This window comes from Hippoglossus hippoglossus, chromosome 1 (genome assembly GCF_009819705.1).
Source record: "Hippoglossus hippoglossus isolate fHipHip1 chromosome 1, fHipHip1.pri, whole genome shotgun sequence".
Taxonomy (NCBI): Eukaryota; Metazoa; Chordata; class Actinopteri; order Pleuronectiformes; family Pleuronectidae; genus Hippoglossus; species Hippoglossus hippoglossus.
The window spans coordinates 11,219,456-11,242,119 of NC_047151.1; the positions used below are offsets into that span (position 1 = coordinate 11,219,456).

The 22,664-nt window shown below is 41.3% G+C and overlaps 2 protein-coding genes across 3 annotated transcripts; both read right to left on the reverse strand.

The window, feature by feature from the left end:
- Nucleotides 1-273: 273 nt before the first annotated feature.
- Nucleotides 274-14,737, reverse strand: slc24a2 (solute carrier family 24 member 2). 2 transcript variants are annotated; one of them, XM_034598753.1, is made up of 11 exons: nucleotides 14,571-14,737; nucleotides 12,032-13,161; nucleotides 3,883-3,918; nucleotides 3,401-3,512; nucleotides 3,029-3,112; nucleotides 2,384-2,422; nucleotides 2,195-2,274; nucleotides 1,853-1,987; nucleotides 1,552-1,641; nucleotides 747-913; nucleotides 274-630 (listed from the first exon to the last, which is right to left on the reverse strand). In XM_034598753.1, exons 2-11 carry the CDS (start codon nucleotides 12,947-12,949, stop codon nucleotides 381-383), a joined length of 1,911 nt encoding a protein of 636 aa, XP_034454644.1. In that variant the 5' UTR covers nucleotides 12,950-13,161; nucleotides 14,571-14,737; the 3' UTR covers nucleotides 274-380. The 2 variants fall into 2 exon arrangements, with proteins under 2 accessions (XP_034454644.1, XP_034454634.1); XM_034598743.1 differs by having other exon boundaries at nucleotides 3,395-3,512.
- Nucleotides 14,738-17,868: 3,131 nt separating this feature from the next.
- LOC117769790 (sialic acid synthase-like) lies at nucleotides 17,869-22,324 on the reverse strand. Its single transcript, XM_034598933.1, has 6 exons — nucleotides 22,039-22,324; nucleotides 19,812-20,027; nucleotides 19,636-19,735; nucleotides 19,271-19,425; nucleotides 18,735-19,001; nucleotides 17,869-18,603 (listed from the first exon to the last, which is right to left on the reverse strand). Exons 1-6 carry the CDS (start codon nucleotides 22,168-22,170, stop codon nucleotides 18,394-18,396), a joined length of 1,080 nt encoding a protein of 359 aa, XP_034454824.1. The 5' UTR covers nucleotides 22,171-22,324; the 3' UTR covers nucleotides 17,869-18,393.
- Between the last annotated feature and the right edge of the window lie 340 nt (nucleotides 22,325-22,664).

Below are 22,664 nucleotides of genomic sequence, written 5' to 3' on the forward strand. Positions count from 1 at the left end.
CACTCGTCACTGGGTGGAGGCTCTCCTATCGGGTGGCAGAAGTCCATTCACCGAGGACTGGCTTCTCTGCCACTCCTGGAAGGCTGTGATGCAGTCCTGAAACACTGGAAACAACCTGTGCGTGTTTACCTGTTTGCTTCATGTGTGTGTGCAGGTACAGCTTGACACTGAGCGTGTGGATGCCAATGTGTGTGTGTGTGTGTGTGTGTGTGTGTGTGTGTGTGTGTGTGTGTGTGTGTGTGTGTGTGTGTGTGTATGTGTATGTGTGTATCCAGTCTTCTACTGTGTGTATATGTGAGACTGACAGGAGTTTCAGTCAATGTTGGTGCACATGAGCATATTTCGGTTTAATTTCAGCCTTCTGAGACTCGGCCGCTCACTCAGACGGTGACAGGACAGGTGATGATCTTGTCCTCCAGCATGACACTGACGATGAGGAACACGAAGTAGAGCACGAACATGAAAAGGCCCAGGATCTTGCTCATTCTCCACTTGCAAGACGCGATGGAGATGATGACGAAGAGGAGCATGATGAAGAGGAGGACGATGGCGCAGAACAAGCCGTTGCTGCTCACCTCTACCGGCTTGAAGTCGTTGATGATGTTGTAGACGAGCCAGGGGAATGGCAGGCTGGAGGGAGGATGAAGCACAAGCAGAGAAGAGTTATTTCAGGCTAGGGGATGCTCCCGTTTATAAATGGATATTAAACTTAATACATAGCTATGGAAGTTGATGTTTTCCTTTACCCCACAGTGATGTCAAAGATGTTGGAGCCCACAGAGCTGGACACAGCCATGTCACCGAGGCCTTTTCTCGCCACAATTACACTGGTGATCAGGTCAGGGATTGAAGTGCCAGCTGCTAATATGGTCAGACCCATGATCTCCTCTGTGATCCAGAACGTTTCTCCAACCTGAAGGCAAAAAATACATCACTTCATGTTGCAGCCGCACAGTTTGGAAACTTCATGAAGTCAGGAAGCCAGCATCTTAACTTTTGTAACCATGGCTTTTAAGGTATTAACACCAACCATCTCTGCTACACCTGTAATGAGTGCTGTGATGTAGCTTAGCACTACAACACCATGCAAGATCACAGCTGCACAGTTTGAGGGGAAAGCATAATCACAAGTTGCTGGTAGAAACAAAAAGATTGGTTTACTCTTTAATGGTACGGTTTGCATGTTCTTCTACCAAAGAGTCATTATTACGTGGATTGCAAATGACCAAGAAAATATTTCCAGAAACTTCCTCAGTGACCTTGCACACATAACCCCCTCTTAGGCCTGCGCTGTTAAAATAGAGCGTTACAGGTTGATCTGGCTGTGGATCAAGGCAGATTAGTCGGGATTAGCTGTCGTGGTCACACATTCAACACCCTGACTGCTGCACTCTGATAAGCAGAGCAGCTTCAGAAACAGAGAGATAGAGCAGAATGCACAATAGTTTCATGTTAAATTGACAAACAACGAAAGAGATTAAAAGAAAAGTTAATGTTGAAGTGCGGATTTCACAGATATCTTTGGAATTGTGTTGCTTGTGTGTGTCGTACCTGGTGAGCCCACCACACCATCAGGTAGGAGAAGAAAGCAATCCAAGAAATGGAGCCGATGAAAGTGATGGGGAAGAACCTTGCCGAGCTCTGAAAATAAATAGATAATTATCCTACACATACCTTGTTTCACAGTGTGTTTAAATAATAACACATAGCTCTACGTGTGTTTGTGTCATAGGTTTGTGTGCGTTTATGTTTATGTGTGTGTGTGTGTGTGTGTGTGTGTGTGTGTGTGTGTGTGTGTGTGTGTGTGTGTGTGTGTGTGTGTGTGTGTGTGTGTGTGTGTGTGGGTTGTCACCTCTCTCCTGACGTCGGGCAGTGTGAGCCACAGTGGTAGGACAATGGGCAGAATAACGAGGTAAGTGAGTCTTTTCCTGTTGGTGTCAGGCCAGGCCAGACTCAGAGGCTGGTCTTCATCTTCCTCTTCCTCATCCTGAAGAAGAGTTGCATAAATTATACGGTGCATATCAAGAGATACACATTTTAAGTGATGTTAAAGCTACGGCTGTGTACAATGACGTCAGCGGGTATATTTAGTGGTGTTTTTGTTCTGTAGTTGGTTGACGCTCTATCAAAAATAAATGATTTAAAATGGTGGTAAACATGAATTTGTAACAAGGCAGACAGACAAAGAGCCCACCTCGTCCCCTCCCGCGACACCGTTCATGGGTGGCGTCACTTCCACTGCCACGTTTGAACTGTTGGGGATGTTTTTATCAGCTTGGGGAAAGGAAAAGAAGACAGTTTAAGTGACTCTCATGAGAACAGTGTCACGTTGAAATAAAAATGGTCGTCTGACATAATTGAGAGAAAAGATGAATCTCATTACACATTGCACTTCTTGAAGGTTGTGCCTGGGGCAGGACTCCTATGTTGGGAAACACAATGTATGTGTTATTATCCCAATCCATCCTCACACGTGTGAAAACATATGGAAGCCATTTTATGCCTTGTGAAAACTGATTCACTGCCATATTGACAAATGTCTGGTAAAACTCAGATCATTGGATATTACTGATGAATCAAAGAAATAAACAAATTGTACAAACAATAAAAATAACTACAATCTGACACCACAGAAACTCCAAGCTTTAGCAGTCGCTCACTTTTGATTTTAAATACCACCTGCTTTCATGATTTATTAAAAATATCACAGTGTATTTATATAGTAATGACAGAGGAAGCTAAGTGAAAACTTCAGCTAGCATCTATGACATCTGGGAAATCATCATTTTAAATTGAATAAAGCAAATAAATAAATAAAAAAAGTGTATCTTCAGCTTTGTCTCACGGTTTTATGATTTAATGACTTGTTATTCTGCAAACTCCCCATTGTCCACCCCTCAATTACATTGGGATTCCAATAGCCACAGTTCTTAAGGCTCTTATTGATTTGAAAATTGATTTGTCACTGGATTTATCAGTTGATTATTTCATGAGACAAATGGGTTTACAAGCCGTCACTGAGACCCACCTACACCGTTGGCATTGATAGCGTCGTCTTTACACTTCTGCTTCGCCATTTTGTGAAGAATCGACGCTTTCTCTTTGAAAGGTCCTGAAACAGAGGAAATGGTACATTTCGTAGTCCAGTCTCCCTGACGGAAATATGTTAATTTATTCCCCCTTCATGTGTAGCAACCCAACCATTAACCACAAATGAAGCTTTAGTTAAGCAGATAGAGGTGAAATGTGTCATGTTGTCTCGTTCTAAATGGACGTATTTAATGATTACATACTGTACACAGTGTCACAGAGTTTTACATCACATCTTGTATAGTGGTCTTTGTGTAGATTTTTTGGTTGTAGTGTATTTGTTGTGCAGTGAGTTTTTTCTTACCCATACCTTCATCACTCAGCGGGTCCAGGGTGTGGATCATGAGCTGGAAGATGCTGTTTCTCATCAGTGAGTTGTGTAGAGAAGCACAGCTGCCCTCCCTCTGCAGCCGGGGCTTTGCCTGTAGGAGCACAAACACCAAAACAAAGATGAACATGTACTTATTCCATACCTTGTCATCAATGATATTTTGTTTATTCATTTATGAAACTCATGATACTTCTCCACTCAATCACCGTTTAACTCTCTATCTAAACTGGTGCAAAAAGCAAAATGAGACACAAACACAAAATATGCAACGTTTGTGTTGACTGACTCATACAGAAGTATATTTTAAATATAATGTAAATATTGAACATAAACTGCTCTCTAACACTGCATGATACATTTACACACACACACACACACACACACACACACACACACACACACACACACACACACACACACACACACACACACACACACACACACACACAAGACAAACCCACCATCAGCTTGTTCTCATCATCTACTGGTGCAGCCTCCTAAAGGGGAAAACAGAAGAAAAAAACATAATATGTTGTATAAACAGTATAAGTTATCTTACACAGTAATGTACAAAACAAGGAGTGGACACAGTAATGCCAACACATGAGCTATATACAATCCAATACTTTTGAGCTGCAACAAATGACCTTTTCTGACTCTGTCTCCAGTTTGTGTTGCTGTTGATTGCACCACTACAATGTCAGGGTGAGAAAGAGAATAAGTGACATAATTAGTGGATACAGATACAAAAAAGTTCCAGAACATAACAAAATTGAAATGAAAATGTTTAATCACTTGATGTAAACACACATGAGCAACCAAAGCAATGATGCAGAGTTTAAAGGATTACTTCCAATGATTAATAATCAAGGAAATATTTTTGCTATTCACTCACTTTAGTAGAAATATGGTAAATCTTATCAACAGAAACTTCAAACCAGGAAGAACAGAGACAGAATATAGGGTCTGATTCTGAGATATGTATAATTGAACAGCACTGGCATTCTTTTCATGTTATCATTTTGTATGTGTAATTTTCCCTCAATGATGTGTTTTTTTTCTATACTCAATAAGTATGCTGAGAGCACAGAGAGGTAAAGGCATTGTATAAAAGACAACATGAGCTTTTTCCGACCCACGATATCATTCTAAAAACAACTGATTCAAAATGTTTCTAATTCTCTTGTACCAAGAATATACTAATTTACTTTAGAAACATATGTCACACGTCCACTGTTCATGACCCTGAAGACACCACTGTCTCCTCCTTCTTTACTGCTCCTCAGAGCTGGAGGGAGCAAACCAGAGCCATCCTACACACACACACACACACACACACTTTCTTGTACTTCTATCTCAGTGAGAATATTCCAGCCCCTTACCCTAAACTTAACCATCACAACTAAAGCCCTGACCATAAACCTAACCCTAACACTAACCCTTACCCTATCCCTAACCTAAACCAAATTATAACCCTAACCCTAAAACCAAAACACACAACTGAGTCAAACAGAGATTGTGATGTGAGTGTGTGTGTGATAACACAGATGTGGTGATGTCAGCGGTGGGGGAGGTTTAGGAATCGGGGATGAGGAGAGGTTCAAGAGAACAGATAGGAATATGAAGTTTTGTGTGTTGTGTTTTGGTAAATTTGCTCTTGTTGGCACAACCATTTTTAATGTATTGATTGACGAGGTTTGCTCCAAACGTCACAGTTACATCAATGGGGATTCTTACGTAAATGTTTTAAACTATATATCATTTATTAGTGCTTATACCGTAGTATACAATATATAAACTATCACTGAGAGTGAAAACTCTTACATTTGTGTTTCTAAAGTATGTAGAAAAGTTTGCTCCGAAAAAGAGAGAAGAAACTCAGCAAAGAACCAAAAACTGATTGGAGGTAGAACAGATCACTGTGTATAAAAAATAAAAAGTGAAAGTAAGAAACATCAAGCATCAAAAACTTTGAAACCTCATGTAAATCTCAAGATGATTGACAGGTATTTGAATAAACAAACCCAAAGTATTTGCTAAATTAAGTATAAAAGAATGTCATAGAGCATAAGAACACAACCCTGCGATAATGTGGTTGTACCAGATATTAACAACTTACATTTTATAACAGATTCTAATATAATGGTGGTCAGTGTCCACTGCCATTCAGTCACCTTTGATTAAACTAATATTCAGACTTGTTAATATTATTAAATGGTTCAGGACGATGCTTTAGTAGTTTTGTAATTCTCTGAAATGAATTATATTCTAGAACAAACAACAAATCAACAGAGCTGTCATTATTTGTGTTTGCCACTCAACATCTGTCCACGTTCCTCCTGATGTGTCAGGTTTATATGGACATGAACTCATTCACTATCTCAGCCACACACGTGTGCACTCATATATTTTCATGGGGCCAAACACAGTGAAAAAAGGCAGCCTAGAGAAGCCTTGTATTTAATCAATGAAAATGATGGAATAGAAATTTCAATCAAAGATATTCACATGAAAAGTCAGATAATTTCTACTGAGTAAAGAGCTGCAGTCCCTCTTTTGCCTGAGGTTAATTTTGCTCATATGCCTCTTCCTGACATACTGTCGTGCCAAACCTATAGAGTTATCTTACACAAACAATTACATAGCAGCTGCTCACAGCCGTCTCTACTTCCCTAGTTCATATTACCAAGCGCCAACATCCTACAAAGACACTTGAGAGCCAAGCAGAAGCACAAACACCTCTGTGCTGTAGGTGGGTAACCAGCAGCCGAGAGGTGGAGGGTTTTGTTGTTGACACAATTTCATGATGGAGGCCTCAGTGTTGCAGGAGATAATCACATTAGTCTGCTGCTGATAAGACAGCTGCTGCTGTTATGGCACACACGGCCGTCACCTGTTACATGTCTTTCCAGTCCAAACATGTTTGCGTGGGTTTTTGCAGCAGTTGCTTGAAGACCCCCGGGCTGCAGATTACTGAAGGGGATGTTCATGATTCAAGGTGACAGACTCATCAAATGGAGGATATAACTGGATAATATAATGTCAAAGATGTTGGACTACCAATCTGCATACAAAGAGGATTTCCTTTCTCTGTTTTATATTTTTTTTTAAATTTGATTTTCTAGAAAGAAAACATGTTGATGAGAAGGAAACAGAGGCAGTGGATTCTGTGTCTGTTTGGTCCATGTGATTGTTGAGCAGCCCGGCCTCTGCTGTGATAACAGAGGGCAGCTTGGCATTAGCTCATGTTGTCTTAACACTCACATGGCTCCTGACAAAAGAGAAGAAGAAAGAAGAAAAGAAGTAGCTGGGACTCAAACCTGCAATTAATGATCATTCCATTATTTAATGCAGCTCTCATTCCCCCTGCTCTCCTCAGGGTTCTGGCCTGAACCACCAATAACCACCGCCGAAAAATCCTATACAACATGTTCTCAGGTACAACTGCTGAAGGTACCATGACCTGGTGAATCGTCACGGATATTATTTGTTTCTCATTCCACCAGGTTCCAGCAACAGAATCAAAAACACACAGAACTAATTAGTAACTGCTGAAGCAGCAGAAACATAAAAACAACTGTTACAGAACGAGATAATCTGCACTTGACCTTGTTCAGACCATTAGGTAGTTTACAGCAATCTCTATTAAGTAAGAAATAATCATATAGAGGGAAGATTGGATTATCCAAATGTGTATACATGTGTATACAATCTGCATCTATCATGAAGCCACATGCTGTCGTTCATAGTTCAAAGTTTGATCCTTTTTTTCCCTGTTTTTTTAGAGAATAAATAAGTTCAGCTCCACAACAAATAATATTGCCTACATTATTTTTCAATGGCGGAAACTGTAAGGAGAGGATGAGGAGTTTCTTCGTGTCACCAGAGAAATTAACTTTCAAAAGCCATCTTTGTTGAACAACAGGAAAAAATGCGGGTAATTTTCATTTTTAACTGCTGCAAATTATGAAGCAAATTAGTTTTCTTACATTTAAAACTTTCTCTTTGGAGTAAATGTAGATTTAATGCATGCAAGCTTAAACACACTCAAGCAATCAAAATCTGTTTTGGCAAGTAAAATGATTTCTAACTGACATATTAAGCTCTTTCATGCAATAACAATGAGCTGTTTGAGGTTTGAAGATGATCAGAAGAAAGAGAATGTAAAGTGATGTAAAGTGCTGACGTGGAGGCAGCAGCATTACACAGTTATAATCATCACCGCTGTCAACAGAGAAGCAACAATCAGATCACCTGCACAAAATTCAAACACATGCACGTTCCCTCTCTCTCTCCCTCTCCGCAGCGTCCACCTGACTGTCAGAGCTGTGGGACTTAGCGAGGATTAATCGGCAGAGATCACCGCTTTTAGACTGGTTATTTTCCAGCCTGCGTGTGAAGTCCTGCAGCCACTTTCACAGGTCACTGCGCTGTCGAACAATCACTATCACACTCATCTTTTGAGTTTTCACCCAAACTATTTCTCATCCTGACTCAAATTTCCTCAACAAGTTCCACTGCAATTAATAGGGAATCCTCAATAATTAGAGATACTGTAGGTGATCAAGCATGACATGTATAGGTGACAGTGTGGGAAAGAAATCGTTTGCTTCCTTGCACAGGGTTAGGGTTAGGGGGCTGTTGTTGTCTTCATCAGATTTTGATAAAGTTCACTTAAACACACAATCCACAGTTGTGTTGTGGAACTGCTGCAGGTGTAAAATCAGTCATTTAACTTTTGTGTTAGACAAAGAAAAGTGTCCTATCAATTAATAAAAGGTGGTTTTATCACTTCAGCTGCAATTTGTTGGATAAATGCATCAAACTGTCAGTGTACGGCTGAACTCAGGAAAATCAAACATCCTCGAAACTAGAATTAGCAACCACCTAAACCAGACCATTCCTCCTTTTCTCTCCAGTCACTAATGTCAGGACCGTCACACTGCAACATTACATGCATTGTGATCCATGCAGGGTAGAAATTTATGATTGCAACAAGAATATGAACATTTTGTTTGCAGCGGAGCACAGCCTCGGTGCGCTGGGCTGTGTGTTTGCTTTCGTCACTGCAGGTAAGCAGTTGATAAGGGGATCAGAGAGGATTGGCGTCTTTAGTGCCATCACCAAGCAAACCAGCAGATCTTCTCTCTCTCCCCTCTCCTACAGAGACACTGTATATGCAACATACTGTACATAAATGCGCAAAAACCTCCTGAAAAAACCCTAAATTATGCACAAAAGCCCCATCACGAGCAAGACTGCAGGCTGACAAAGGAGTATCCAACCACTTCTTCCCTGTGATCTGCTGATTCCTGCTCCCCTAAGGAGCATCTGACTATAATTAGCGACTCTAATGGGATTGGAGGGCATTAACCTGGGGGATTACTGAGGAGCTACCAACACATGAGGGCAAGGGAGTTGGACATCAAGTGCCGGACGACAGAAATGGAAAAGCTGCCCTTGTGTTGAGGTGAAGCAGCCATGGAGACCAGCTGATTCCAAAAGGGCACAAATGTCACACAGAGCTCCTGATACTAATAGAGGGTTGATCAGCACATAAATAAGAGAAATTCGACAACTTAAAAAGTTCATATGATGCACTTGAGATCTGGAATCATAAAACTTGTTGTTATTATCAATAAATGATCATAAATGATTGGATTGCGATAAATAAAACACGTTATATATGATTTTCATCTACCTGATGATAATGGAAGAAAGTGGGAAGAACTAAATTATCTAACAATCTATTATTAGGGAAAAATGTAGAAGGGGATATACTGTATATATGATTGTTATACATAAGTGACTGTGATGCAGAAGCATAATAACTAATAACGCTAAAGCTCTAAATAAAAGCAAGTCATGCTTTGTTTCTCTTGTTTAAAATGATCTAAACAGTTAAAGGGAGGAACGACAATGCAGATACAGGGCCTGGTCTCCATGGATTCATCCGAAAACAGGACTTCTGCTGGTCTGAATCACTACAATTAAAAATATTTCATCATTATGTGATTCTACAAAGTGCTTTCAACCCCTATTGTATCATAACAATTTATTCTGTCTCACTTTGTAGCCTTGTAATTATCTAATGTTATGTTAATATCAATGTGGAAAACAAAAGTAGCACTGCACTGCATACGCCCCCCCGGCCAACTGGTGATGGGTGACGCTTGTCTAAGCTACGGGGCAAACTGCTCTAGAATCAGCCTACGTACAGTTTTTGTCACCTGAGAGCCGTACGAGATTACAACATCAGAGAGCAACAGATCTGACTCCAACTGCACACACAAGACAGAACATACAACAGACGGAGAGACAAAAACGTGAGTTCAACCATGTGCATCACATCATCAGTCCCCCAGCCCCGGTTCTAAATGCAGCCTCGAGCTAATCTCAAAATTATAGCTTCCCGTCATCTTCCCCCTGCAGACGTGAAGTGATTGGTTTCGTGATTGCGAAGTGATTGGTATGTTCTAAGTGTGTTCTCATCAGGTCAATATGCTCTCAGTGTGAGTCATGCTGTGCAGGAGCCAAAGAAAAAGAACAAACAGCAAATGATGGATGTTTTGGATTATTAAAACTCAAAATAGTTCAATTTCTCTGTTTCCTGGGCACAGAGGTTCGTTTGATCTGTGTGCATTGATCTGACATGGAGGACTCAACACTTCCTCCACAGTCAGAGGACCCTTCACCCGATGTCACCACAAAGACGAGGGCAGAGAAAAGAGGGCGCGAGCTGATGACGAGAGACCAAGAGATGCTATATGTTGGGTTTTTTTCTATTTGACAAATTTCACAATTTCTTTGCTTCTATCTTTGCTTTTAGTTTCCATGGGATAGAATCCATCTCAACTCTCTCTGCAATAAACAATGTGAAGGTTTCAGGATTATCAACTTAACGTCTGGATTCACTTTGGCCAGAAAACAATAACTGCATCTGTCAAAATAATGGTTCAATAAATATCTCAATGTACCACTGTGATTATAGTAGGGGAAAAAGATAAAAGACTTGATCCCAACATGTTATTTAAAATACTTTTAAACACAAACGCAATGACATACATTGTATTTTTTACGTGGAATAAACCACTAAGCAATTGAAATAATCCTGTTGAGAAATCAACAATTATCTGTTGTACTCATTTATAGATTGTAATTTATATTTTATGGTTAACATTTTACTAAAAGTATTTAACTATATTTTTTCATGCCATTTACACTTATTTTGGCAGGAACAAAAAATCAGTACAGTAAATGTCTGTTAAATGTTTTTTCACAGTGTAGAAAAGCATTAATATTCTCTTGTAGGATCTTATAATCGGAAGAGAAGAATGTAACTAAATGTAATTGTCCTCTCTCAGAGCAGATACAGCTCTTTGTAAAATGTTTGGTAATAAGTGTGACCATAGAGAAACACAAGCATCGTGTTAATTTAGACACTTTTATAAGGAATCGACACATCAAATTTATTCTTCTGAAAAATATCTTTTCATATTAATCCTGTTGAGGTCATTTCAGTGACCCTCTCCGTTACATCCGTCCTATTCTGAGAGACTTTGCTGGACTCTGAAGATCAGGCCTGCTCCTGGACTTAGTCAGCATGAAGACACTGCAGTCTGGCCCTGCGTCTGGCCCTTCATGAGCTGCACAGGTGGCAGGTTAAGACAAATCTTTATATCCTTGCAGAGGGGAACTCAGGAGGGTTTGGCTTCCTGACAGAGGTCTGTCTGTTCAGCAGCTTCTGCTTTAACACCCTCCCTGCCCCAGTGGAACACCCTCTCACATTCACAGAACAGGAGCACTGCTATTCTCAGGATCATTAGCCGGGACGGGTTTTCCCTGTGATCTTTCTCATTGCTTTTCCTCAAATCAATTATCAAGAGATTCCCAGATTTCAGCCCAGAGGCACTGACAAAAAACAGCAACGTGTTTCCTTCCAAAAAACATAATTGTCAGAACAGTTATGGTTTATGGTTTATGGTCAAGTAAAGAAAGAAAAGGAACGGGATCTTTTATATTTTGACCTTAGTCGGATATTTTCCCCTTTTGCTCACTGATATACTACAGGTGCATTTATAGACTTTAAAACATCTTGATGGTTGTTACTGGTGAGTCTGATTAGTCAGTGAATAGTGGTTTAAATGTATAGATGGATGGATGGATGAAGGTTTCTGCTGCTGGCAAGATGGATGGAAGATGGTAACAGTGGGGTAGATACATCAAAAGATGGACAGATTGAGGGAAGGATGGATGGATGGATGGATGGATGGATGGATGGATTAATAGATGGATAGATGTCAGCTGATGCATGGATGGATGGATGAGTGATGGATGGATGATGGATGGATGATGGATGGATGATGGATGGATGATGAATGGATGGATGGATGTCAGATGATGAATGGATTAGTGATGGATGGATGATGGATGAATGAGGAATGGATGATGGATGGATGGATAGACGGATTTCAGATGAGTGATGGATGAATGATGAATGGATGATGGATGGATGATAAATGGATGGATGGATGGATTTCAGATGATGGATGGATGAGTGATGGATGAGTGATGGATGGATGATGAATGGATGGAATGGATGAGGCTCACCTTGGGTGCACTCTCCAGCTCGTCCACCTGGTTGCTGCCCAGCAGGCTCTTGATGAACCTTTCTACTTTGCCATTGAACTTCATGAATGTCACATAGCAGGAGTAGCACATCAGCAGGCTGATACTTTCCCCCACCACAATTTGATTATCCAGAAAGAAATAGATGAGCATGAGCAGGCCAATGATATAGAAGGAGACGTCTCTGAACAGAGGCCACCAGGTGAGGTTCAACACCTCTTTGGAGAACAGGGCGCACATCCCGATCACAAACAGGATGTTGAATACAGCGGAGCCCACGATGGTGCCGATACCTACATTACTGTGGGAGACAAAGACTCCAATGACAGAGGTGAAGAGTTCTGGGGCTGAGCCGCCTGCAGCCATGAAGGTGGCTCCTGCGACATCATCAGAGATCTCCAGCTTCTCTGTGATGACAGTTAGTGCAGGTACAAAAAACTCATCGCAGACGATGGCTAAGGCTATGAACATGTAGAGCATACCAAACATATGAAACGCCACAAAGCCCTGACGTCTATCCTCCACAGTGAAGTAGTCCGTTGGGTAGTCTCCGTGATTCATCTCTATCGCAGATGATCGCATGGCCACCGGTGTGTCGTCTTGTGCTGCTGAGAGGTTGTTATATTGTAGAAGAGTTCTGTGGGGCACTGCTGCCTCTGCTGAGCCCTCGGCATCTGGTCCCAGCTCTGTGGCCACCATCGTGGCCAGCGAAAAGGCACTCCATGAACCCACTATGCTGACCACCACCAGGCTGAGGATGAAGCCAAAGATCCGTCCAGGCCGCAGCTTTCTCTTGACGCTCTGGTAGTGTTGCCTTCTGCAGCTGCTGCGAGGGCCCAGAAGAGGAGAGCTGGAGGAAGACTTCTTGTCTTGACTTCTTATGGGTAGCGTGAAATCCATGGCGTTTGGCGCAAATCGTCAGGCAGAGTGGAAGTGTCTGGAGTCGCCCCTAAAGCTGGGTTGGTGGTGCTGGTGGCTATGAGGGTGGGGGTTTAACAGGCCACGGCGGTTCACCGGTTTGTTTGCATGCTGCTCCCCGGTCTAAATGCAATGGAAGCGCCGCACTCTGATTCCTGGATCTAGCCCATTCAAAGGCTTCCACATATTAGTCACTGGATGACAGAGAAAAACAGAAACACAAGTGTTAATGCAGGTGAGCAGATGAAAAAAATCAAGCTACATGAAGATAAAGCTTCCTAATGAGTATATGACTGTCTTTCTTCTTTAAATCTTCTCCACTCCTCATTTCCATCCACTCACAGGCCTATGCATGCCTTGTTAGCAGTAGTGAAAAGAAACAAAGTACATTTCCTCATCTGAGACGGTTAAGTATTATATACTGATATAAAATATTCCCTGCTTTCAGTGGCAAATACTGAATCTTTTACATCACTACATTTATCTAATAACTGCTGGTGGTTGCCTCACAAGATGATAAAAACACAACGAATATGATTTGATAAATTGTGATACAAACCAACAGTGTATAAAACAGTACAACTAAATTCAATGGTTCTATGTGTTGATGCATTAGTAATAAGGCCATAATATTATGTGTATAGTAATATAACACTGGAAGGGACAATTCAGCATTACAATAACTTAAGCTTTTTGCTATTTTAAGTATATTTGGCCAAAGTAAGAACTTTAATCTGTAATGCTGAATTTTTAGTAGTATTGCTACTTTTACTCAATTAAAGGTCCTGAATAATACAAATAAATCAAATATAGCCTCAGAAAAACTAAAATTATAAATGAAATAACTAACTTTTCTTCTGTTGTAAACAGATTTGAATGAGCTCATTTGAACTGTGATGTCTAAATCTGGGTCTGCTGCTGACAAATATTTAAAAACCTGACTAAATTCAAGGCTCAGATGAAAAATAACTGCGGGTCCAATATTCTGTATAGGTCGACGAAACCGATGATATAACAATGTTGTATCTGCAACAACAGTATTAATGTTACATTTCTTACTCTTCTTATAGGTAGAATTAAAGTATGCACTAGATAGAAAGTAGTAGTTGATAGTAGCAGTAGTAATAGCAGCAGATCTGTTAAAGTGCCGTGGCCTTCTTGACATTGTGCTGAGAAGCTGCAGTCAGAGCTCTCCCTCAAGTGAAGCTTGGACATTATTGAAAGCTCATTAGGAAGCTATTTAATCCCTGAGAAGATATACTTAGATTAGCCCCGCACACTGATGCCACTGCACAAAGTCAAAAAGCTGACACCAACGAAATAAACCCAACGACTAAATCACAAGTTGATTCATGAAGCAGCTGCACTGGAGACAAAACTCCTGAATGTTTGAACCTTAGTCTCACAAATCCTGAAGAATGAAGAGTCTTGATCTGCCGTCAAGCACCAATGTCAGACATCATAAACATACAATTTGAAATCCTGCTGCTCCACGACAGCAGCTCTTCAACAACACCATGCACTTATAACAATCTTAAAGCGCAGTCAAACTAAAGCAGCGCACACACAGATCACACAAGCATCAATTGCTTTGTTCTCGTACCACTCTTGGATGTTTCCCGTTCAGGCAGGACGGACTCCAGCAGGTGTTCAGGTCCAGATTCTCCCCGAGGGAAATATTCCACTAAAACTGAATCCCGGAGGAGTAAGGTCCTGAGGGCTCAGTGTCCAGTGTGAAGGTCTGAGCAGTAAATCCTCTGTGAGATTTTCCTCAGCAGAGGTGGAGCTCCAGTGCATCAGATCAGCAGCTGAGGACCAAGTCCCCCCCCCTACCTCTCTCTAAATATATATTCCTCCCTCCTTTTACCTTTTACCTCCCTCAGACTTCCTTGTCCTCCCTCCCTCTCTCTATCTTCTTGTCACTGTCCAAGAACGAGGATCGCTGCGGCCAATCACCCTCCTCCTCCACCTCCTCCTCCTCCTCCTCCTCACCCTTCCCACCTTTCTTTTAGTGTCATGTATCGTTTCATCCCATCCAGACATCCAAGAAAATGGTCCTTACACAACGAGCTTAAACAGCTTGATGGGGCTGAAGCGTTTTGTGCCATCAGATCACAGTGCCGAGCATGAAGCTTCTGAAAACGATCCTAACAGCTGAGTGATGGGATGCACCGCAGTGGAATTCACTGCATGGATTGAAGCTTTAAAACTTCTAAATTCAGGGGTCATATACATTGGAAGAGGGAAGGGACATTTTGCACAACACATTAAAAACTTTCCTCACGCAATCACATTATTTAGATCACATTTTTAATGACATTTTAAATTTTCTTGTTGATTACAAATATCTGCCTTAAGTTTTACCTCTTTTTTTTTCCAATTCTTGTTTTTGATTTTAGTCTCAAACAGCCAGTTGTTGGACGTGACGTCACCACACCTCCTACCTCTCATTTCCCACATTTCTGTTATTGGTTTTGAGCACAACTGTGATTTACGGAATCACAGTAAAGTGCATGTACTGTGAGGAAGCCCCCTTCCTCATTATGTGGCCAATGCCCTTTTAATTCACCGCCTTGTCTGTTTTTTTTTTTTGGGGGGGGGGGGTTCTTATTGTCTAGCAATTTGTATCATTGTTAAGAAAAGTGTGATACAAATAAAGTTTGCTATTATTATTAAATTCTTTGTTGAAGAATATGAAAAAGCAAATATGTACAAAAATCTTTTCTAAGGGGATTTTGACTGTGGTGGTGTGTCACTGACTCTTCAAGGCAGTTCAGGCTTTACACTTGAGCATTGCACACTTTAATAGCCAGCTGAAGGTGAGTTCAAATGATGACCTATGACAAATGACCTCTTCTGTTACGTATAGCCTGTCTCTTGGCTCCTTCTTCACGTCTACAGGAGCAGTGTGTGTGTGTGTGTGTGTGTGTGTGTGTGTGTGTGTGTGTGTACACTGATTCACTGTCTTCTGGGAGAAGGGAGTAATTTTACAAAGGAGAGACAGAGAGAGGCTGTGGGCATTGAGACAGAGGAGGGGTATGGAGGGGAGTCTAGTATTGTTATAAGGGAACTTGAGAAAATAAAGCAAGGCTTTTTTCAATTGTTTGGGTTAATAAAGAGTATTGTTTTTGAAAACGAATAATGTCTCATGTGAGACTAATTTATTTGCCAAGGTGTATATTTTGGCAGTCTGCGACATATTCCCTGCTGGGAACAAATCCAACCAGACCTGCCGATTGTTTCTGATCTCCTACTGTTCTTATCCAATTAAACCGGAGCATACTTAATGGAATGGGCTGCTAACTTTCTCCTGCTCGCAAAATCTTGCTCTTAATGGCTTAGAGTCAGTCTGTTTCCTAACCCAGCCATGACCACATCAAAGGTTGAACAGCTTCAACAAGCAGGACTGTGTTTTTCTGCTAAAATCTTGTGTCATGTTTCTGGATTTTCTTTGGTTGGATGATCAGGTAATCTATGGACTTCTTTGAATAAAGAGGGAGTAGTCTGTTGAAGGTTGTTGCTTTTTTCTCTACATTTCGAACAGTCTATTTATTTGCACTGTAATTACGTGCTAGTGCCACAGCCTGATGTGACACTTGCTTTGGTGCAGGAGTGCGAGGATTCTTTATTTGGGCTGCAGCTGCTATATTAAGAGCTTTGTAAAGACCTGAAAAGGCTTAACTTGTGACATAACCAACCAGTTAACCGTACGCTACTTCTAGGTAGACCGCGGTACATCGCCTGCAGAACTTGAAATACAATAAGTCTCTTGGCATGAAGAAAACAACATCAACAAACCTTTAAGGTTTCAAGTGAACTTCACAATATTCTTACAGAAATAAATACCAGTACGATCTGATAGGGGGTGACTTTGAGATAGCTGGAGTTAGCAGTACTTTTCACGGTCTATTAAAAGATTTGTGAATGAATTACTCTTCATCATATTTAATCATTCTACATTGCATCAAGGTGAGGGTAGCTAAGTGACCGGTGGCCCAGATGATGAAAAGTGAAAGAGATCGATCAATGTTCCTTTGTGAAGCTGGGATCAGCAGCAGCTTACTGGCTAAAGCTCCTGCCTGAAATAGCCGCTAAGTTATAGGCTACATGCTTTAGAGAGAGAGAGACCCTTTATCTATGAGCAGGGAGATGGCCCAGGTCATCGCTGGAAACTGCCTCCTCTGAGGGACACCGACCCTTCATGGAGCTCTGCACCCTTTAGTTACTGTTGCTACGCCTACCAATCATAACCCAGATTCCCATATGTGGAAGTGGGGGTCGGGGTAAAAACTTGATTAAGGAATATGCACTGGAAAAAAGCAAAGGTCAATCTTGAACGTGGTAATTTGACATCTTGGAAATGACGACGGCGGCTCATTAGCTCTGCGTAGCCCCTCCTCTTAGCGTCAGCCCGTAGAGCCATGACACCAGAGGCCTAAAACTCGTGTCAGACAGACAACTTTACATAATCCGAGTAAAATCCTCTAAATCTCAAATGCAGAGTAGGATTATTACCGGCACCGTGACCCTTGTGTGTTAGAAAAAATGGGGTTGTTGTTGGTGGTTTTATTTATGTATACATGCTGTTTTTAAAGTCTGATATACATGATATATATTATATCTCATGGGGATGGGTACGAACATGATTTCCCTTCCGTTAACACTGGAAGAGAAATGCGATAACACCATGTTAACACTCTTGAGTAAACAGCCCCATCTAGTGGTTCAAATTACTCCAAAGAAGTGACAGGTTTACTCAACATAGCAAAGTATAAACTTGTTTGCAGGGAGCTGGAACACAGTTGGACATTATCATCCGGGTTTTACGATTTTTGTGACAATAACAATTACTTTTGCGGTATCTTAACAACGGTCAAACACCAGAGCAAAGCTGCAAAGAGGTTTTGGCAATATTGGTATTTTATTTGAAGACGTCATCTTTTCAGAACATTGTAGACTTCTCTACAGAGTCTAGACAGACTCCTGGATCATGGCTTAGTGGACATTCATGGAAACACAACAAAGACGATTGATGACAAAAATACAATAAAAACAGGAACCCCACTTCATTCAGTAAACAACATTTTGACAACCAGTCATTCTTCTTGTTGTTGATATTTTGGGCCTGTTAAGGAACATTTTTTGATTGAGCATTATATTAAGGCCGCTTTTAGAAAATTAGGAAATGTATTGAATCAGAACACAGGATCTATCTATCAGACTATAATGCCTCTTCCAATTACATCACGTAACCTGTTGCTGTGTGTGTCTATCCAGGACCTGAACATCTGGGACCTCAGCAGCAACAAACTGATTCTCCATCAAACTCCTTCACATGTCATCTTCAGCTCCTTCAGAATTATCCCCAGAAGAAACATTTCCTCTTAATTTTTGTTTTTTATCCATTTCAAACCTCGATTCCATTCTCAGCACTTTGCCCTTTTGCCGTAGTTGTCCACCACCCCCGGCACAACGCTCTCGTCTTCCTTCACGTCCTCTGTCACCTTTTTGCCGACCAGCTGGTAGATGTCCTCGGCTGCGACGCCCATGGGCTCGGCCACCTTTACCGTCAGCATGTCCAGAGTCAGAACGGTTCCACTGGGGATCTTCACTTTGGCCACCACTGATTTACCCAACTGGCGGAAAAAGGAAGAGCAGAGGGACATTAACAGAAACTGTTCTCTTTCAGAAAATGTCTCTTCAGGACATTAAAAACATTATTTCAGAAATTTGTGTGCATTTTCTAGACGAAAAGAGGATATTTAACCTTATCATGACATGGCTTCTCGCAGGGTAACATCTGCTTAAGGCCACTGCCCAGCGCCCTCTCCACCAGCCGGATGGAGCGGACCAGCTCTGTCAGCTCTGAGGGCTCCAGTGAGGCTGCATGGTCGCTTCCCTTCCACGACTTGTCCAAGGTTACGTGGCGCTCGATGACCTTCGCCCCAAGAGCGACGGCCGCCACTGAAATATTGATCCCAGACTCGTGGCCAGAATACCCGATGGGAATGTCAGGGAATTCCTTCTGGTATTCCTGTGGTGAGTTTGACAAGTAAAACTCGAATTAAAGACTAGTTCAAAATTTCACTTGTCACAATGCTCATATCTCATGATCAGGTGGGGGTGACTGTTTGTGAACATAAATGGTTATTAGCCAGTAAAAGCTGAATAAAGATTTCAATGAAATATTAATATATTTTATGTTCTAGGATGGATTTGAATTCTTAAAATATGGAGGGGGAGTCAACCTGTTTTTGCGGCAACATTTTTATACGAGAGTAAAATCCTATAAGCTTTATTTACAGCGATCACTCGGAGGTTGACGTCCTCGGCCTCCAGAGGGTAGGCGCTGGTGCACTGCAGGATGGCGAAGTTCTGGTTGTGCTCTTTCACCGTCTTGTAGACCCGACGCATCGTCTCCATGGACTGCATCCCGCTGGACACCACCATGGGACGTCCTGACACAGACGGAAAGAGGATGTGTTGCCACTTTTTTTTTTTTTTACTCTCAGAGTAAAAGAGCAGTTTATAAAATAATGTCTAGAGCAGACCAGCACCGCGGCCCAATAATGATGGATTGTTTTAATCGTGAGTTATTAACACCAATTCAACCACTTGTTATATCTAAACTTAAAACATCTAATTGAGTTATAACCATTTACACTCACCCTTCTTGGCAGTCTTCTCCAGATAGGGGAAGTTGTTGGTGTCTCCTGATCCCACTTTGAAGAAAGGCACATTGAGCTCATGGAGAAACTCCACTGCCATCTAAAAAGACAGAAACATTTATGCTCAAGCTCAAACTTAACCGTGACCAAAGGTTTAACATCTGTATCTTCCTTACCTCATCCATCCCTGAGGCAGTGAAGTAGATCCCCACTTCCTTTGCATGTTTCTGCAGCTCCCTGTACTGCTCGTGGCTGAATTCCAGGTGTCGCTTGTGCTCACCGTACGTCTTCCCCCAGGATTGTTTGGAGGTGTAGGGGCGCTCCAAGGCTCGCTTGTTAAACTTGTGCTCTAATTCGCTCTTCTGAAATTTGGCACAGTCAGCTCCGCAGTCCTGTGAAGGTGGATAGAAGGAAGTGAAGATTGGAAGTCACAGTGAATAGTAAGGATTTTAGTCTGAATCTAGTTACAGCCCCAAGGCTCAGGAACAGTCTCCTGTCCCACATATTTTACATCTGATAATGGTAATACATCTTAATTCAAGCTGATTCTGTCTCATGGATCAGTTTATGTCCGTCGTTATTTCATCTTATTCTTACTTTGTTTTTGCATTTCTTTCCTTTTATCTTTATGTACACGTTTGTTTGTTTTTATTCGCCATATAAATAAATCTGACTTAACTTGACTTTTAAGGGTCCTCTAGAACTTCCTAGGAAGCAATTGTAAATTCATAGAAAGGCTCCTGGAGATGAGCTTGTATTCCCTGGTAGGTCAGCGGAACATGGAAAAGAATAAAAAAAATGTAAAAAAGGAAATATACTAATCAGCATATATGGGGAAGACGTTAAAGGGGACATATTATGAAAATTACACTTTGTTAGTGCTTCTACACGTTAATGTGGGTCTACCAACCCAAAAACTCTGGAAAAAACCACTTGCGCGTTTTGTTATGGTTCCTCTAAGTCAGAAACGTCACGCTTGAGTGACTGGAATGAGCTTCCTATGTACTCTCTCGTAACAATACACTGGAAGTCTCCCTACATGGCCTTGGCCCACCCCCCACCTCCCCCCCACACTCGTTACGCCGGGTTAACACCGGACGCGGAAGCGCCGCGCCGCGCCGCTGCGGGGCAGCGCAGCGCCATTCTCAAGCGCGCAGCCGCCTGGCTGTTCACACGGGACGCGCATTTCTCCGCGCTGGTCAGCCCCATAGACTGTATATATAAGGTCAGCCCGCGATTCTGCTTTCTCCGCTTGTTGTTGTACCCGTTGAATGTCGGGGTTCGGGGGTAAATGATGGTCTTCATAGCCCCCCCCCCCCCCTCTTTCTCTCTCTGTCTGTCTGCTTGTGTGCTTGTAGTGGATGGGCAGAGGGGGACATTTAATTATGTGATTGGGAAAATTAAAACTCCAGGACAACAGAAGGGGAATACAAAGTATGGGATGCATATTTGATAATTTATATCATATAAAATATGTAATTTATATCGTTTAAAATCATGGGGGGAGAGGGGGGAGGGGGGAGCTGGCTCATTAGCATTTAAAGGAACAGGCACTCAAAACAGGTCACTCTGTGGAGGGCTGTTTTATACAGGGTAAAAAGGGTGCTGTTTTATATGATCCTTGTGGTATTTTGACCAAAGTATGTTACAGACATTTCATTAAGACCCCAAGGAACCATATCAACTTGTGGTAAAATGGGCATGCTATGTCCCCTTTAAAATAAAGTAAATACTGTACTTGGGTTGAAAAGGAGCAGTACTTATTACTTATAAACTCAACACAACCAAATTAAAATAAAACTCTTATCTTTGTAAGCATTTACCTGTGAGTGCTGCCAAATTACAAAAAAGATCTTTTCAGCAAATATCCCGGGAAATTGTGGATAAATCAGATATCTGCATATTTGGAACATAATTAAATAATAGTGGATGAGTCACATTGAATCTTTTGCCCATGTTTCTGCAATGGTGTGATTTTATGCTACATCTAAAGTTTTAGTTTCTCACCATCTGCTGCACAAAACTTAAGCCACCACTCTCCACACACCAGCACACAAACCCACCAGTGTGTGTCATGTGCTAGATAGGAATTTACACACCAGACTCCATTCAGAAATCCACTAATTTAGTGTTCATGACTCAACATCGTTATGCAAAATCCTCCAGAGCCACTTGGACACAGCACAGTTATGATGTTAACCATGTATTCCAGCCATAGACAAACTAGCAGTGTTAATATTGTATTCACATGGATGGTTCAGAAGAGGAAGTGGGGCAAGCAAGATTTTTAAACCGGTCGATTTTAAGTGGACGACAGGTCCTGACGTGTTTGGGATAAAACAATATGAAACAATACATTCACAGTTTGAGCCGATACGTTTTGTTTCCATGTGATTTCCTTACCTTTGCCATTTTGATCATTTTCTTGGCAATCTCAATGTCTCCCTGGTGATTCTGTCCGATCTCAGCGATGATGAAACACGGGTGGTTCCCTCCGATCATTCTGTCCGGACACAGCTCGAACTTCAAAGGCATTTTGTTTCAGAAAATTACACGTTTAACAAGTAAAAATGGTTATTTAACAGAAGACAGGACTAACGCAGACAGTGACGAGTCGTGTCAGGAAGAGTTAATGTGCTGCACATCCCGGATGCGACGACTTCCGGTTTAATGAAACTACGTAATAACCGTTTTGTTCTCAAAATAAAAGTCTAAAGCTGGGACGATGCCCTTGACAAAGAAGATGTTTAACTGCTAAATAAAAATAAAATAAGAAAATAGAGCTTATGTGGTTTATTTTTTAGAATGCAAGATTATTATTTATCTATTATCTGTTTATTTACAACATTCATTTCAATATTTCTTTATTTTAATTTGGAAGCCCATTTTATTAGCAAAATCAGTTTTTATTTGCTATGTTAATTTTTTCATTTGCAAGACCATTTTTATTCGCAGTATTTATTATTATTTGCAAAACAATTTTTATTTGCAACACTCATTTTTATTCCCGAGACAATTTCTATTTGAAA